The sequence below is a fragment of the Macaca mulatta genome, chromosome 15, assembly GCF_049350105.2.
Source record: "Macaca mulatta isolate MMU2019108-1 chromosome 15, T2T-MMU8v2.0, whole genome shotgun sequence".
Taxonomy (NCBI): domain Eukaryota; kingdom Metazoa; phylum Chordata; class Mammalia; order Primates; family Cercopithecidae; genus Macaca; species Macaca mulatta.
This window is the reverse complement of record NC_133420.1, coordinates 19,534,345-19,550,585: the sequence shown is the minus strand read 5'-3', so window position 1 is coordinate 19,550,585 and position 16,241 is coordinate 19,534,345. Positions and strand designations below refer to the sequence as shown.

General features: G+C 56.7%; 1 protein-coding gene across 2 annotated transcripts; it reads left to right on the top strand.

Moving 5' to 3' along the window:
* Positions 1 to 4,269: 4,269 nt before the first annotated feature.
* LCN2 (lipocalin 2) lies at positions 4,270 to 8,642 on the top strand. 2 transcript variants are annotated; one of them, XM_015116752.3, is made up of 7 exons: positions 4,270 to 4,510; positions 5,100 to 5,236; positions 6,784 to 6,863; positions 7,052 to 7,171; positions 7,361 to 7,462; positions 8,290 to 8,316; positions 8,500 to 8,642. In XM_015116752.3, exons 1-6 carry the CDS (start codon positions 4,373 to 4,375, stop codon positions 8,307 to 8,309), a joined length of 597 nt encoding a protein of 198 aa, XP_014972238.3. In that variant the 5' UTR covers positions 4,270 to 4,372; the 3' UTR covers positions 8,310 to 8,316; positions 8,500 to 8,642. The 2 variants fall into 2 exon arrangements, with proteins under 2 accessions (XP_014972238.3, XP_001083008.3); XM_001083008.5 differs by having other exon boundaries at positions 4,278 to 4,510; positions 8,452 to 8,642.
* The last annotated feature ends 7,599 nt before the right edge of the window (positions 8,643 to 16,241 follow it).

Here is a 16,241-nt window from a genome sequence, read left to right as displayed (position 1 = left end):
TCAGAGGGTTAACCATTCATGGCCACGCTGAACACTGCTCACAAGATCCGGAAACAAGAACAGGGGGTCAGACTGGATTCCTGAGATGCAAGAACCGCCAGGAAGCGTCTTGCTGCCTTCATGCGTGGATGAGACCCGGGCCTCTCCATGGGAGGACAGGCTGCTGCAGCCTCCAGGGAGCACCCGCGCTTGGGCATGGAGAGTGGGGAGAGCTGCCTGCTAGAGACGGCAGAGGGGGTCGGGAGCGGCCGGAGTGCTTCCGGCCTCTGGCCACCGAAAACCCAGGCAGGGACCTGTCTTTAAGCTCCTGCTGTTGCTAAGCCGACCTGCACAGCAGGACTTGGGAGCCCAGCCCAGGTCCTCTCAGGAGGGGCTTGGCCCCAAAGCTTCTGCGTGGCTCGTTGAGGGCTCACTAGAGACACCTGCAGCTCCTTGAGAGAAAGCAGGACCAGTCCAGCGGCCACGGTGGAAACCACAGGAGGGGCCGAGGGGAGGCGGGTGGGTGCCTGGCATGCCATGCACGGTACCACACGTGTCATGGAGACTGTCCCAAGAGCCCCGGGGCCCAGGGACTCCCCCAAGCACTGAGCAGTGTGAACCCTTGTGTACCCTCCTTGGCCAGGGCCCAATGAATGGGGCCCAGTGAGAAGGGGGTGGGTGAGGAATGGGGCCCCAGTGTCCTGTCGACCCTGGAGCCCTTGGAGTCAGTTAAGTCTGAATGGGAGGTCTACACCACGGTCCTTACCCAACCTTCCTAGTGCTGAGTCCTGAAGCTTGTGTGGTGGGTGTGTGTAGAGCTGACCTCCCTGCAGCCCTGCTGGACTCTGAAGAGGGCCAAGGCCAGTGGGTAGGAGACAGGCCTGGAGCTGGTGCAGAGAGGAATGAGCCCTGCATGGGTTTGATCAAGAAACTCAGCCTCGCGTAGGGACACTCTGGGGCCCGGTGCTGTCCGTGCATGACCTGACAGAAGCCCAGAGCCGCTCTCTCTATGGAGGAGCGCCTGATGGGGGTGGGAGCTAGGCAGAGATCTGCATGCATGCCGAGGAGCCAGGCTTCAAGCCGTGCTGGGGGACCTCCAAGCGGGGCCATCTTCCCTTCTGCACCTGGCTCTGGTGTCTTCCCGCTGCAGACCCAGTGCCCTGCTCACCCACCACGTTCATACGCTGGAGTCCTGGGTCCTCAGAGATCCGTGACACTGCCCCATCCCCAACTTCAAATTCTCTGGGGCTCCACCCACTGGTCTCCCCTACATAAGGCAGTCACCGTAGACTAGAGTGTGCTTTTGAGAGTCAGGTCACTCTATTGTCCAGGCTGGAGTGCAGTGGCACAATGATAGCTCACTGTAGCCTGGGCCTCCAGGGCCCAAGTGATCCTCCCACTTCAACCTCCCTGAGGATGCGTGGTTTGTTTGTTTGTTTGTTTGAGACAGGGTCTCACTCTGTCGCCCAGGCTGGAGTGCAGTGGTGCGATCTTGGCTCACTGCAGCCTCCACCTCCCAGGTTCAACCCATTCTCCTGCCTCAGCCTCCCAAGTAGTCGGGATCATAGGCATGCATCACCCCACCTGGCTAATTTTTGTATTTTTTTTTTTTTTTGAGACGGAGTCTCGCTCTGTCGCCCAGGCTGGAGTGCAGTGGCGCGATCTCGGCTCACTGCAAGCTCCGCCTCCCGGGTTCCCGCCATTCTCCTGCCTCAGCCTCCCCAGTAGCTGGGACTACAGGCGCCCACAACCGCGCCCGGCTAATTTTTTGTATTTTTAGTAGAGACGGGGTTTCACCGTGGTCTCGATCTCCTGACCTTGTGATCCGCCCGCCTCGGCCTCCCAAAGTGCTGGGATTACAGGCGTGAGCCACCGCGCCCGGCTAAGTTTTGTATTTTTAGTAGAGATGGGGTTTTGCCATGTTGGCCAGGCTGGTCCCTGAGGATACTTTTTTTTCCCCCCCCGAGATGGAGTTTCCTTCTGTCACCCAGTCTGGAGTGCAGTGGTGCAATCTCAGCTCACTGCAACCTCCACCTCCCAGGTTCAAGCAATTCTCCTGCCTCAGCCTCCCGAGTAGCTGGGATTACAGGCATGTGCCACCATACCCAAATAATTTTTGTATTTTTAGTAGAGACAGGATTTCACCATGTTGGTCAGGCTGGTCTTGAACACCTGACCTCAGGTAATCCACCTGCCTCAGTCTCCCAAAGTGCTGGGATTACAAGTGTGAGCCACTGTGCCCAGCTGAGGATACTTTTTTTTTTTTTTTTTTTTTTTCCGGACAGAATCTCGCTCTGTCCCAGGCTAGAGTGCAAAGGCATGATCTCGGCTCACTGCAACCTCCGCCTCCCGGGTTCAAGCAATTCTTCTGCCTCAGCCTCCCGAGTAGCTGGGATTACAGGTGCCCGCCACCACGACCGGCTAATTTTTGGATTTTTAGTAGAGATGGGGTTTCACCATGTTGGCCAGACTGGTCTCGAACTCCTGACGTCGTGATCCACCTGCCTCGGCCTCCCAAAGTGCTGGGATTACAGGCGTGAGCCACCACACCCGGCCTGGCTGAGGATACTTTTTTTTTTTTTTTTTTTTTTTAATTTTTTAATTTTTTTGAGATGGAGTCTGGCTCTGTCGCCCAGGCTGGAGTGCGGTGGCCGGATCTCAGCTCACTGCAAGCTCCGCCTCCCGGGTTTACGCCATTCTCCTGCCTCAGCCTCCCGAGTAGCTGGGACTACAGGCGCCGCCACCTCGCCCGGCTAGTTTTTTGTATTTTTTAGTAGAGACGGGGTTTCACCGTGTTAGCCAGGATGGCCTCGATCTCCTGACCTCGTGATCCGCCCGCCTCGGCCTCCCAAAGTACTGGGATTACAGGCTTGAGCCACCGCGCCCGGCCGGCTGAGGATACTTTTAAGGTCAAAGAGAGTAGCAGAGGTGGAGTTCCTGGGAACAGGGTCATGAGGGGAAGAGGGGGTTCGGAGGGAGGGAGTAGCCACTGGCTACCTCGAGAGAGGGAAGGCTTTGGTGCAACATCGTTCCCCTGCAGTTTTGCTCATCTTTGCTTCCTGCCCTTTCATCACCCAACCGGGCAGGCAGGACAGGGCCTGAGGGGGCAGGGATCCAGTGGGGGCCTCTCTAGACTAACCCCAGCTCAGGACTCCCAGGGCCCCTTCCCTGAGGCCCCGCTGCCCCCGAGCCCAGGTTGGGGATCCCAAGCAGCACATAGGCAGAGCCAGTGAGGTCCCCGTTAATCCTATTGAAAGCTCTAAAAGCAGCGAACTCTCAGTCCAGCCTCAGGTCAAGCATCCAGGACGGCCTCAGCCCTCGTGGCTGAGATGGGTGCGCCATCTCTGCGGACACTGTGCAGGGCGTACGATTCATCACTGCCTCCCAAGGATGCCAGCCAGGCCCCCATTGAGATAACTGCTTCCCTACTGGACAAGGCTGGGACCAGCCATCTCGGCTCCGGAACCCCTGGCCTGGGCTGCTGGGTTCAATGGACAAAGACTGTGATTAGAGTCAGAGGGATGGTCTCAGTGACCTCAAGGATAAGGCCAGATCCTTGCACTCTCAATGACCCAAAGCAACAAGTATCCAGAGCAGCAGTGTGGCGCCTTCACGCCCCCACCCATCAGCCCGACTCACCCAGGACAGGGACTGTAGCCTCAGCACTCAACCCGTGTGCCCTGTGTGGGGCCTCTTCCCACGGCACTCACAGGAGAGGCGGGGGTCTCTGGGGTCCGCTGGGGTCCCCCCCTGCAAATGGGGCAAGGAGCTGTCTCAAGGCCTCTGGAGCACACTCAGGTCCTGGCATGGGGCTCCTGGGAGGGCCATGATTCTGGGCTCCATGAGTTCAGAGCAGACGCCTTCTTTTTCCTTGTCCACTGTCAGCCACGCCACCCTTCTCTGGCCCTTAAAAGAACCAGGAAACAGCACGTGACCTGTGGGAAGGAGGCATTCATTCTTTCCTTTCTGTGGGCATGGGGAGGGGACCACAGGGCACATACCCCACCCTGGGCTCCAGCTGAGCAGGGGAGTCAGAGATGACAATTCTTCCAGCTCACAGGCCAGCAGCCCACACACAGGGCAATCAGAAGAACGGAAGGGCACAAGGAGTGCGCAGAGGGAGTCGTTGTCCCTGCCAGAGGTGCCGCACTCTGGGAATGTCCCTCACTCGCCCCATCCTTCTGTCTTGCCCAATCCTGACCAGGGGCAGAAATCTTGCCAAGTGTTTCCGCATGAGTTGCTGGCAATTGCCTCATCTTCCTGGTCTTGGCAAAGGATGAATCAGCCCACGCTAGAGCCCATAAATAGGGCCACCCAGGTGAGCCTCTCACTCGCCTCCACTCCTGCCAGGCCCAGTAGCCACCACAGCGCCTGCTTCCTCAGCCCTGAAATCATGCCCCTAGGTCTCCTGTGGCTGGGCCTAGCCCTGTTGGGGGCCCTGCATGCCCAGGCCCAGGACTCCAGCTCAGACCTGATCCCGGCCCCATCTCTGAGCAAGGTCCCTCTGCAGCAGAACTTCCAGGACAACCAGGTAAGGGGCCAAGAGGGGCGCCTGCAGGCGGGGCCCGGGGAAGAGTGGGAGCAGAGGGGAGGAGAGGTGAAGAGACTCAGGAGGAGCGTTGGGCAGGACTCCAGGTTTCCAGGACACCAGGAGTCCGAGGTCCAGGTTTCAGCTCACTGTGCCACCAGGGTCCCTGAAGGAAACCATGCCCCTTCCCCCCATCCCCACCCCCATCCCAGCCTGAACAGACTTCTCCAGGTCCACGTCCCCTCTCCCATAACCCCCATTGTCCAAGGAAGGTGGGAACACTTTTAGTCCCCCCCGCACAGATGAGGAAACTGAGGCTCAGGAAGGCCCACCAGCCATGTGCCTCCTCCTGTGAGGAGGTCACCCTCCTCCCTGCCAGACTCAGAACCGCCTCTTCCCCCAGGCCTCCCTTCTAGGCTGATGGACTCCTGCGCCTGCCCCTTCACCAGTGCAGGTCCAGCCTGGGCCCTGCTGCCCAGCTAGAGGGGCTTGTGGTTCCAGGCTGGGCGGCTCAGAGGTGCCACAGGGACAGAGCTGGAGGGGTGGCTCCTAGGGCCACTCCTGGGCTGTGCCTATCATCAGTCCCCTGCAGTTCCAGGGGAAGTGGTATGTGGTAGGCCTGTCAGGGAATGCAGTTGGCAGAAAAGACGAAGCCCCGCTAAAGATGTATGCCACCATCTATGAGCTGAAAGAAGACAAGAGCTACAACGTCACCTCCATCCTGTTCAGGTGAGGGCTGACATCTCCTGGGGGTATGAGAGGCAGACTGATACCACAGGCAAGGGATGGCCAAAGCTGAGGGATCCTGTCGTTCACCTCACTGTTCTGCCCGGAATTCATCTGTGTTCATCCTTCCTGCGTTCCTTAGGGCAACGTTTATAGCGCAGACACACAGACAGTGGTAGCGATGGACACGCACAGTCGTTAGAAAACAAGACGGAGAGAGGAGGGGTGCCGGGAGCGGGAGGAGGGGACACCGGATCCAGCCTGGAACCCCACCCAGGGCCTTCATGGAGGGCTTCCAGGAAGGTGGTCTTAAAAGAGCCAACCTGCTTCAAAAGGAAGTGAGGGGTGTTCCCGGCAGGGGCCGGAGTCAGAAAGAGCCCCACTTCAGGAAGGAGCAAGCCATCACAAGGTCGCCCTGAGCAGAGCTGCTGAGCAGCCTGGTGGGGCAGGCAGCCACACTAGCACGTAGCACAGTCCTCAGGCCCTGCCCCGGCGGATCTGCTGCAGAGTGGCTTAGAGTTGGCTGCAGGGTGGGGAGACTTGGTGGGGTGCAGCTTGGGAGGTCGGGAGACCAGCGAAAGTGAAGCAGGGCCATCACAGGTGGGAGAGAACAGGTGCAGGGTGAAGGGGCAGGGAGCCAGGGATCAGCCGTTCCCAGTGGGTTTCTTTTTTCTTTTTCTTTTTTTTTTTTGAGACGGAGTTTCACTCTTGTTGCCCAGGCTGGAGTGCAATGGACGGTCTCGGCTCACCACAACCTCCACCTCAAGTGATTCTCCTGCCTCAGCCTCCCTAGTAGCTGGGATTATAGGCCTGTGCTACTATGCCCGGCTAATTTTGTATTTTTAGTAGAGACAGGGTTTCTCCATGTTGGCCAGGCTGGTCTTGAACTCCCGACCTCAGGTGATCCGCCTGCCTCGGCCTCCCAAAGTGCTGGGATTACAGGCGTGAGCCACCACACCCGGCCTCCCCAGTGGGTTTCTGACTGGCAGCTGAGTGGATTGGGATTAGGGCATTTGTGGAGCAAGGAGCAGAATACAGACAGGTTGGGGAGCTCAGCCCTGGGGTGTCAGGGGATGGGAAGTGGGAGGACTCAAGGATGAGGTCAGGTTTGACCCGAGAGGTAGAGGAACGGTTGGCATGGAGCAGACTGGAAGTACCAAGGTGGATCCCCAGGAGAGGGTATAGGAAGAGAAGCAGCAAGCTGAGCGCAGGGGAGAAATGCAGGGTTGCTGTGTGTGTGTGGGGGGAAACCACCCAGGGAGGCAGCCAAAGGAAAGAAGGACATGGGGTGCTGGAGGGTCTGAGCAGGGTCCAGGGGCCCCAGGCAGCAGACCCGGACGGACAGCCTGGGATCAGCTCGGGGGGAAGGCCCAGGCCCATCTCGGCTGGGTGGGGTAGGGCCCCTCCAGATAGTTGGGGATGAGCCATCACGGGTTGGGCCGGACTGAGAGCATCAGAACCCTGCTGCTGCCCTGGCCCCACCTTGTCCGGCACAGGAGGCCCAAGCCTGGGTTGTCTCCCCTCTCACCCACCCATCTCTCCCTCCCAAGGAAAGAGAAGTGTGACTACTGGATCAGAACTTTTGTTCCAGGTTCCCGGCCTGGCGAGTTCACACTGGGCAACATTCAGAGTGAGTCCTGAGTGAGGTGGGGCACTGAGCTGGGGCTCTGGGGAGCTGGGTGGGGGCACAGACCTTCCTGCCCCTCCACACGGATGTGTTGTATGGGGAGAAGCCCGAGCTGATGGGCTGGGGAGGGAGGGGGCAGCTCCCTCCTCCCATCCAGGGCAGGGCTGACCCCTCACCATCCATGCCTGCAGATCACCCTGGATTAACGAGTTACGTCGTTCGAGTGGTGAGCACCAACTACAAACAGTATGCCATGGTGTTCTTCAAGAAGGTTTCTCAAAACAAGGAGTACTTCAAGATCACCCTCTACGGTGGGTCCTCTCCCATCCCCTCGGGGACTGGCTCCTGATCACACTTAGCTGGAGGGGAGGCCGGTCCCCACCTGCAGGAAGAGGTCATTCCATAGACCCTCCATGAGGAAGGGATCTGAGGCCTCATCCACTCATTCAACGATATTTATGTGGTGTCTACCGGCCACTCACTGGCCATCTTGGTCACAGGGAGAACCAAGGAGCTGACTTCGGAACTAAAGGAGAACTTCATCCGCTTCTCCAAATCTCTGGGCCTCCCTGAAAACCACATCGTCTTCTCTGTCCCAATTGGTAATGGCCAGTCTGGATGAGGGGACGGGGACATGGGAACTGTTCAGGCGGGATGCTTCCCTGCCAGGGAGGAGGGAGAGGAGAGACTCAGTCCTCAGCTTCAGTCACCGGAGCAGTGGACGGTCCAGGAGCTCCTTGGAAGCCACTCTGGGTCCAGGAAGACTGTGCCCCACCCCAGGGTCTATGGGACTCCCAGGGACCCGGGCCCCAAGTGCTCTTTCCTGGCAGTTTAGCCAGGGTCTGCCCAGATGAGGATTTCAGACCCAGGCTCGAGTATCCATTTCTCAGTCTCACTGGCCTGACACCTCCGGCCACCCTCCCAGGCCCCCTTGTTCTGGGCCATCTTCCCCCACCCTCCCAGGCCTCATCACCCTGGGTTTTGCTGTCCTGGCTGTCCTCCCTCCCCTGGGGACTTGCTCACCACTGACTTGGGAGCTGTCCTTGACTCCAGGGAGCCTGGCTTGGGCAGGAGGCTCCAGTCAGGCCATTCAGAGAGCCACTGGCCTCCCCCAGACTGAGAGGCTGCCTGGACTAGTAAACAGGCGGGAGACCTGGGTGCCCGAGCAGCCTGGGAGCTGGGCCTCACTCAGGGCTCTCCCTCCCCAGGCCTTTCTCCCATATCCCCTGCCCCGCCATCTGTCCCTCTGTCGCCCCATCCCTGAAAGGAACCCCCACATCTTCTGCAGCTGGGCCAGGTGGGGCAGGGGCTGCCCAGGGACAGTGCAGAGGAACTGGCAGTCAGGGATCACATACACACACTCACACACACGCACACACACACACACACACACAGAGCTGCCTGTTCTGACGGACTTTCTCCCCAACAGACCAGTGTATCGATGGCTGAGTGCACAGTGAGTGTGTCCGGGCGGCTGGGAGGGGGCTTGTGGGAGGCCAGGGTGCAGTGGGCTGGGGGTCTTGGGCCTGCCTTTGTTCTTCCCCCTGCCACCAGCACTGCTGCTGTCTTTATTCTGCTGTCCCCATCTCAGGTGCCTCCCATCTCCCCGCCCATCACCCTCATATCCACCTCTGTCCAGGGTGCCGCCAGCTGCCTCACCAGCCCGGACACCATTGAGGGAGCTGGGAGATGCTCCCCACCGTGCCACCCACCCAGTTGCTCCCCAGGCCACCGCGCTGATGGAGCCCCACCTTGTCTGCTAAATAAACATATGCCCCCAGGCCTCTGAGTCCACACTCTTTGACCCCTGGGTCTTTGAGGAAGGAGAGGGGCAAGGGGCTCCCACTGGCATCACTCCCAGGGTTTGCACCCCCAGGATGGAGCCCAGCGAACCCAGCCTGGGTGTTAGGGCTGCAGAGTGAAGACACAAGCCCCCCCCGCCCCGTCATCACCAGCAGCTTTGTGGCTGACTGCCCTGAGTCCTTCCCACGTGGTGTAACACCGCACTCCCTCCTGTTATGACATGGAGCCTAGCCCCAGAGCAGCGGCAGTTCTCACATTCCCCTGCCTAGGAGGGTGCCCAGTCCATCGCAGACACACTGGGCCACACCCCATCAGAGTGTGGCAGGGGCATGCGCAGCTGGAGGCCATTCCAGGCAGAGAGGGTCGGCTTGGCGGGGGTGGTCCCTGGCCCTCTGCCGCCCACTGTGGGCCCCATGGGTGAGGAGCCATGTCCATGCTAACCCCGTTTCAGAGCGCTGCCCTTTACTCCACACCTCCCCGCCTGATGACATCCAGGCCACGTTGGGGGTGCATTCTGAAGCCAGGGGCAGGGCCAGGGGGAAGTGAGGAGTGGCTATGCCGCCAAGAATCCAGTTCCCCAGGACTCAGAGAGCTCCAGGCCTGCACTCATCACTTGGCTGCCCGTGTCAGGCCTGACAAGCCCTTGGTCCCCCACTGGCCACAGAGGCAACCTCTGCAGGTTCACGTCACACACAGGCACTCCCTCCCCAGCCCCTTTTCCCGGTGCAAGGACAGAGGCCAGAGTGGGTGGGGTTCTGCGGAAACCCCATGGACAGACACACCACCCCGTTCACCCTCGGCTGGGCTAAGGAGAGATGCTGGTACTGTGAGCCAGCTCCAGCCTCGGACCCCAAGGAGCAGGACAGGCCTGAGACCCAGGCCCACCAAATGTTGCCAAAGCCTTGAAAGTCTGGTCCAGACTCCTGGAAGAGGCCAGCTTGGGGCAGCCCGGGCTTTGAGAGAGGGATGGGACTGTTCCCAAGCCTAGAGAGGCTCTGGGCTGAGAAAGGCACCCAAGGACTGCTAGCTGGCCAAGGGAGTGGACATCGCACCCAGCACGCCTGGCCCTTGGGCTCCAAATGGAGCAGCAGATCCAGTTTCCTAGCTTGGCCCAAGCAAGGCAGCTTCTTGTCGCCCCTGGGCCTGCTGAGCCTTTCAGGATAAAAAACTCTTAGGGCCTAGAAGGGCTTTGTGTTTCCTTCCAGGTGGCCAGAGGTTTGAGTTTCCTATTGCCACTATTGAAAGAGGCAGGATGGCCAGGCGCGGTGGTTCACACCTGTAATCCCAGCACTTTGGGAAGCCGAGGTGGGTGGATCACTAGGTCAGGATATCGAGACCAGCCTGGCCAACATGGTGAAACCTCGCCTCTACTAAAAATACAAAAAAATTAGCTGGGCGTCACAGCGCGCGCCTGTAGTCCCAGCTGCTTGGGAGGCTGAGGCAGGAGAATTGCTTGAACCCAGCAGGCAGAGGTTGCAGTGAGCTGAGATTGTGCCATTGCACTCCAGCCTGGGCAACAGAGCGAGCGAGACTACGTCTCAAAAAAAAAAAAAAAGGCCGGGCGCGGTGGCTCAAGCCTGTAATCCCAGCACTTTGGGAGGCCGAGACGGGCGGATCACGAGGTCAGGAGATCGAGACCATCCTGGCTAACACAATGAAACCCCGTCTCTACTAAAAATACAAAAAAAAAAATTAGCCGGGCGAGGTGGCGGGCGCCTGTAGTCGCAGCTACTCGGGAGGCTGAGGCAGGAGAATGGCGTAAACCCGGGAGGCGGAGCTTGCAGTGAGCCGAGATAGCGCCACTGCACTCCAGCCTGGGCGACAGAGCGAGACTCCGTCTCAAAAAAAAAAAAAAAAAAAAAAAAAAGGCAGGCAGACAAATATCTTGGCAGATAGGGGCAAGTCCCCGGTGAAACCCCACCTCCAAGCCAAAGACAGTTTAAAGCCTGAAAGCTATGCTACAACTCAAATCCGTGGACCAGATTAAGACCCTGTCATCCTACTTGGCATGCTTTCCTCTGATTGATCCCCACCCTTCACCTATTTTACATTTTTACATATACCTCCCCATCCCTAAACATTTTTTTTTTTGAGACGGAGTCTTACTCTGTCGCCCAGGCTCAAGTGCAGTGGCATGATCTCAGCTCACTGAAAGCTCCCCCTCCTGGGTTCACACCATTCTCCTGCCTCAGCTTCCCAAATAGCTGGGACTACAGGCGCCCGCGACCACGCCTGGCTAATTTTTTGTATTTTTAGTAGAGATGGGGTTTGCACTGTGTTAGCCAGGATGGTCTCGATCTCCTGACCTCATGATCTGCCCGCTTCAACATCCCAAAGTGCTGGGATTACAGGCATGAGCCACTGCGCCTGGCCTGTTTTTTTTGTTTTTTTTTGTTTTGTTTTGTTTTTTAAAGACACGGAGTCTTGCACTATCACCCAGGCTGGATGGAGTGAAGTAGCAAAATCTTGGCTCACTGCAACCTCCACTTCCCGGGTTCAAGAGATTCTCCTGCCTCAGACTCCCAAGTAGCTAGGATTACAGGTGCCCACCACCATGCCCAGCTAATTTTTTGTTTTTGTATTTTTAGTAGAGACAGGGTTTCACCATGTTGGCCAGGCTGGTCTCAAACTCCTGACCTCGTGATTCGCCCGCCTCATCCTCCCAAAGTGCCTAACTGGTTTTTTACACTGTCATGCCCACCTTTGAGTAGTGCCTTTGTTTTAGCCTTTTTTGCATACTCACAAGCCAGTTAGCATGCATTCCCCATTCTGAGTCCAGAAAAGCCCAGGACCCAGCCACACTGAGGGAGAGACTGCCCAACTTGGGGTGCGGGGCCACCTTCACATCCCCTCTTTGCTGAGAGCTGTTCCATCACTCAACAAAATCATTCTCTGTCCTCCTCACCATTTGACTGGATACAGCATATCCTCATTCTTCTTGGATTCGGGACAAGAGCTTGGGACCCACCAAGTGAGGGTACAAAGAAACCTGTAACAGTGGTGGGGTTGAGCCGGCTCTGGAGCCACAGGCCAGAGCAGATAACAGGGCTGACATCTGCCTGGGCAGGGGTGTCACTGGCTGGGGGTTTCCAGCTGGTAGAATGACCAAGAAAAATCCTGTGTCACTATCACAAATCACCACAAATTGTGGGTTTAAAACAACACCTATATATTCGCTTTCAGTTCTGGAGGTCAGAAGTTTGAAACCAGTTTCACTGGGCAGAAATGAGTGTCCACAGAGCTGTGCTCCCTCCAGAGGCTCTCAGGGAAGCTGCTCCCTGCCTTTCCCAGCTTCTCATGCTGTCTTCCTTGCACCCTTTAGTCTCTGGCTCCTTCCTCCTTCAAAGGCAGCGGAGCATCAGCAAATCTCTTTCTCTGCTGAGGGCCTCACTCTCAGTCAAGGAGGGCAGGCTTGGCCGGGCGCAGTGGCTCAAGCCTGTAATCCCAGAACTTCGGGAGGCTGAGACGGGTGGATCACGAGGTCAGGAGATCGAGACCATCCTGGCTAACACGGTGAAACCCCGTCTCTACTAAAAAATACAAAAAACTAGCCAGGCAAGGTGGCGGGCGCCTGTAGTCCCAGCTACTCGGGAGGCTGAGGCAGCAGAATGGCGTGAACTCGGGAGGCGGAGCTTGCAGTGAGCTGAGATCCGGCCACTGCACTCCAGCCTGGGCGACAGAGCGAGACTCCATCTCCAAAAAAAAAAAAAAAAAAAAAAAAGGAGGGCAGGCTAGGCTGGGCACCACGGCTCACATCTGTCATCTGAGCATGTGGGGAGGCTGAGGTGGGAGGATCACTTGAGCCCAGGAGTTTGAGATCAGCCTGGGCAAGATGGTGAAACCCTCAATCTATAAAAATAAAAATACTAGCTGGGTGTGGTGGTGGTGCACCTGTAGTCTCAGCTAATCCAGAGGCTGAGGTGGGGAGTTTGAGGCTGCAGGGAACTATGATTGTACCATTGCACTACAGCCTGGGCCACACAGCAAGACCCTGTCTCTAAAAAAAAAAAAAAAAAAAAATTAAAAAAATTAAGCTTTAAAAAGGAGGTGAGCCTGACCTGGATGAGAGGCCATTCCCCAAAATTCTTTGGGTGCTGGTTCAGTGTCCTTCTTGCTCTCGCTCAATCTACTTCAGGGAGAAGGCAGGGCTGACCATGTGCAAGTCGGTGGAGACCCTCACAGCAGACTTCAGACTCCACCATGCCCCTGCCTTCCTCAGGTAGAACAGTGAAGGTGGCTTCTGGGACAAGAGAGTATTCCACCCCATTGTCACTGTCTGGGATACACGCTTGGGCCTGATCTGGCATTGAGGATGGCCTGCCCACAGGGATAGCCAGTGTGAGACCAGGTCCAGGCTGCTGCAGCCATGAGACCTCCATGCACTATAGCTACTGGAGTCCCAGTAGGTGACCCCTCTGCCTAGAACGTGGGCCTAATTCTCAGCTGGACCCCTGGTCAGGATCATAGCTCTGGGTCCAACCCAGGGGTGACACTTGCCAGCTGGGTGACTGTGGGCAAGCCGCCCTCTCCTAGCTGGGAAGTGGAGTGTGGGATGACAGCAGCTGGGCCGATTATCATGAAGCCTTTCTTGATGAGCAGTCTGTGAAGCACTCTGCCCACGGCCCTCCACCCTCCACTGCAGCACCCACAGGAGGGGGCGGCAAACCTTTCCTTTATTGGAGAATGTGACACACAGTCCTGGGTGGGTTTGAGGTGAGCTTGAACTAAGGGTAGCCTCACCCCTGTCCTGCTCCTGTCCCAGTTAAGGGGCTCTTCCTAAAATGAACTATTCCTACTTCTCTTTATTTAAAAAAAAAATTAAATCTAGCCAGGCATGGTGGTTTACACCTATAACTTTGTGGGGCCGAGGCGGGTGGATCACCTGAGGTCAGGAGTTCGAGACCAGCCTGGCCAACATGGTGAAACTAAAAATACAAAAATTAGCCAGGCATGGTGGCACACACCTGTAATCCCAGCTACTTGGGAGGCTGAGGCAGGAAAATTGCTTGAACCCAGGATGCAGAGGTTGCAGTGAGCCGACATCGCACCACTGCACTCTAGCCTGGGCGACAGAGGGAGACTCTATCTCCAAAAAAAAAAAAAAAAAAAAAATTTAAACTTTAATTTAATTTTTTTTTCTCTTTGACTTCTCAAAGTTCAACTTATAAAGGTAGCTCCAGGGGCCAGGCGCGTTGGCTCACGCCTGTAATCCCAGCACTTTGGGAGGCCGAGGCGGGCGGATCACGAGGTCAAGAGATCGAGACCATCCTGGCCAACATTGTGAAACCCCGTCTCTACTAAAAGTACAAAAATTAGCTGGGCGTGGCGGTGCGCACCTGTAGTCCCAGCTACTCTGGAGGCTGAGGCAGGAGAATTGCTTGAACCTGGGAGGTGGAGGTTGCAGTGACCCAAGATCATTGTATTCCAGCCTGGCGACAGGGCAAGACTCCGTCTCAAAAACAAAAACAAAAAAGGTAGGTCCAGGACGGGCACGGTGGCTCACACCTGTAATCCCAGCACCTTGGGAAGCCGAGGCAGGTGGATCACTTGAAGTCAGAAATTTGAGACCAGCCAGGGCAACATGGTGAAACCCCAACTCTACTAAAAATAAAAAAAAATCAGTCAGGTGTGGTGGCATGCACCTGTAATCCCAGCTACTCGGGAGGCTGAGGCACAAGAATTGCTTGAACCCGGGGAGGAGAAGTTGCAGTGAGCTGAGATCATGCCACTGCACTCCAGCCTGGGCAACAGAGCGAGACTCTGTCTCAAAACAAACAAACAACAAACAAACAAAAGTAGGTCTGCTCCAGGCCAAACTTTCTTTTTTTTTTTTTTTTTGGAAACGGAGTTTCTCTTTGTTGTCCAGGCTGGAGTGCAGTGGTGCAATCTCAGCTCACTGCAACCTCTGCCTCCCGGGTTCAAGTGATTCTCCTGCCTCAGCCTCCTGAGTAGCTGGGATTACAGGCGCACGCCACCACACCTGGTTTATTTTTGTATTTTTAGTAGAAATGGGGTTTCGCCATGTTGGTCAGGCTGGTCTCAAACTCCTGACCTCGTGATCCGCCTGCCTCAGCCTCCCAAAGTGCTGAGATTACAGGCATGAGCCACTGCACCCGGCCTCACATTTAATTTTTTTTATTTTTATTTTTTGAGATGAAGTATCACCCTGTCACCCAGGCTGGAGTGCAAGGGCACGATCTCTGGTCACTGCAACTTCTGCCTCCCAGTTCAAGTGATTCTCCTGCCTCAGCCTCCTGAGTAGCTGCAACTATAGGGGTGTGCCACCAAACCTGGCTAATTAAACTTTTTAAAAATTAATTAATTATTATTTTTAAAGACAGAGTCTCACTCTGTCACCCAGGCTATAGTGCAGTGGTGCAGTCATAGCTCACTGCAGCCTCGAACTCCTGGGCCCAAGTGATCCTCCTGCCTTAGCCTCCCAAGCAGCTGCGACTAAGGTGCATGCCACCAGGTCTGGCTAATTTTTTTTGTACTTTCTGTAGAGATGGGGGACTGAGTCTCACTATGTTTCCCAGGCTGGTCTCCAACTCCTAGGCTCAAGCAATCCTCTCATCTCAGCCTCCCAAAGCGCTGGGATTACAGGTGGGAGCCATCCCGCCTAATGTTCCTGTTTCTCTTGTCCAGAGCTGGAGTCCAGCCTGATTCCCACCCACAGGTTGTAAGCAATGAGCCCTAAGAGAAGCGCTGGCTGGCTGGGCGCGGTGGCTCACGCCTGTAATCCCAGCACTTTGGGAGGCCGAGACGGGCGGATCACGAGGTCAGGAGATCGAGACCATCCTGGCTAGCACAGTGAAACCCCGTCTCTACTAAAAAATACAAAAAAATTAGCCGGGCGAGGTGGCGGGCGCCTGTAGTCCCAGCTACTCGGGAGGCTGAGGCAGGAGAATGGCGTGAACCTGGGAGGCGGAGCTTGCAGTGAGCTGAGATCCGGCCACTGTACTCCAGCCTGGGCGACAGAGCGAGACTCCGTCTCAAAAAAAAAAAAAAAAAAAAAAAAAGAAGCGCTGGAGACCAGGAAGGCCCAGATCCAGGGGTAGGGGTGTTGGGTGTTCTCCATTGGGGTGCAGGCAGAGAGGCGAGGAGGAAGGAGACCCTTCGTGACTCTCAGCGAGGCTGTGAAGAGGAATGTCCTGAAGCCACAGGAGGTATGGAAACCCCGTTTCCAAGGCTGGGCCCAGTAGCTCATGCCGGTAACCCCAGCATTTTGGGAGGCCGAGGCGGGTGGATGGCTCGAGCTCAGGAGTTCGAGAGCAGCCTGGGCAACATGGCGAAACCCCCGTCTCCAAAAAATACAATAGCCAGCGTGGTGCACCCGCCTGTAGTCCAGCCACTCTGGAGGCTGAGGTGGCAGGATCGCTTCAGGCTGGGAGACAGAGGTTGCAGTGAGCCGAGATCACCCCACTGCATTCCAGCCTGGAAGACAGAGCCAGACCCTATCTCAAAAAATAACAAGGAAACCCGTTTTCGATTTCGCCCAGGCGGAGGGGTCGAAGCAGCAGATGGGCTTGGGAGGTCTCCCGCCCCTCCTCCTGGACCTCCCTACTCCTGGGCTTTTCC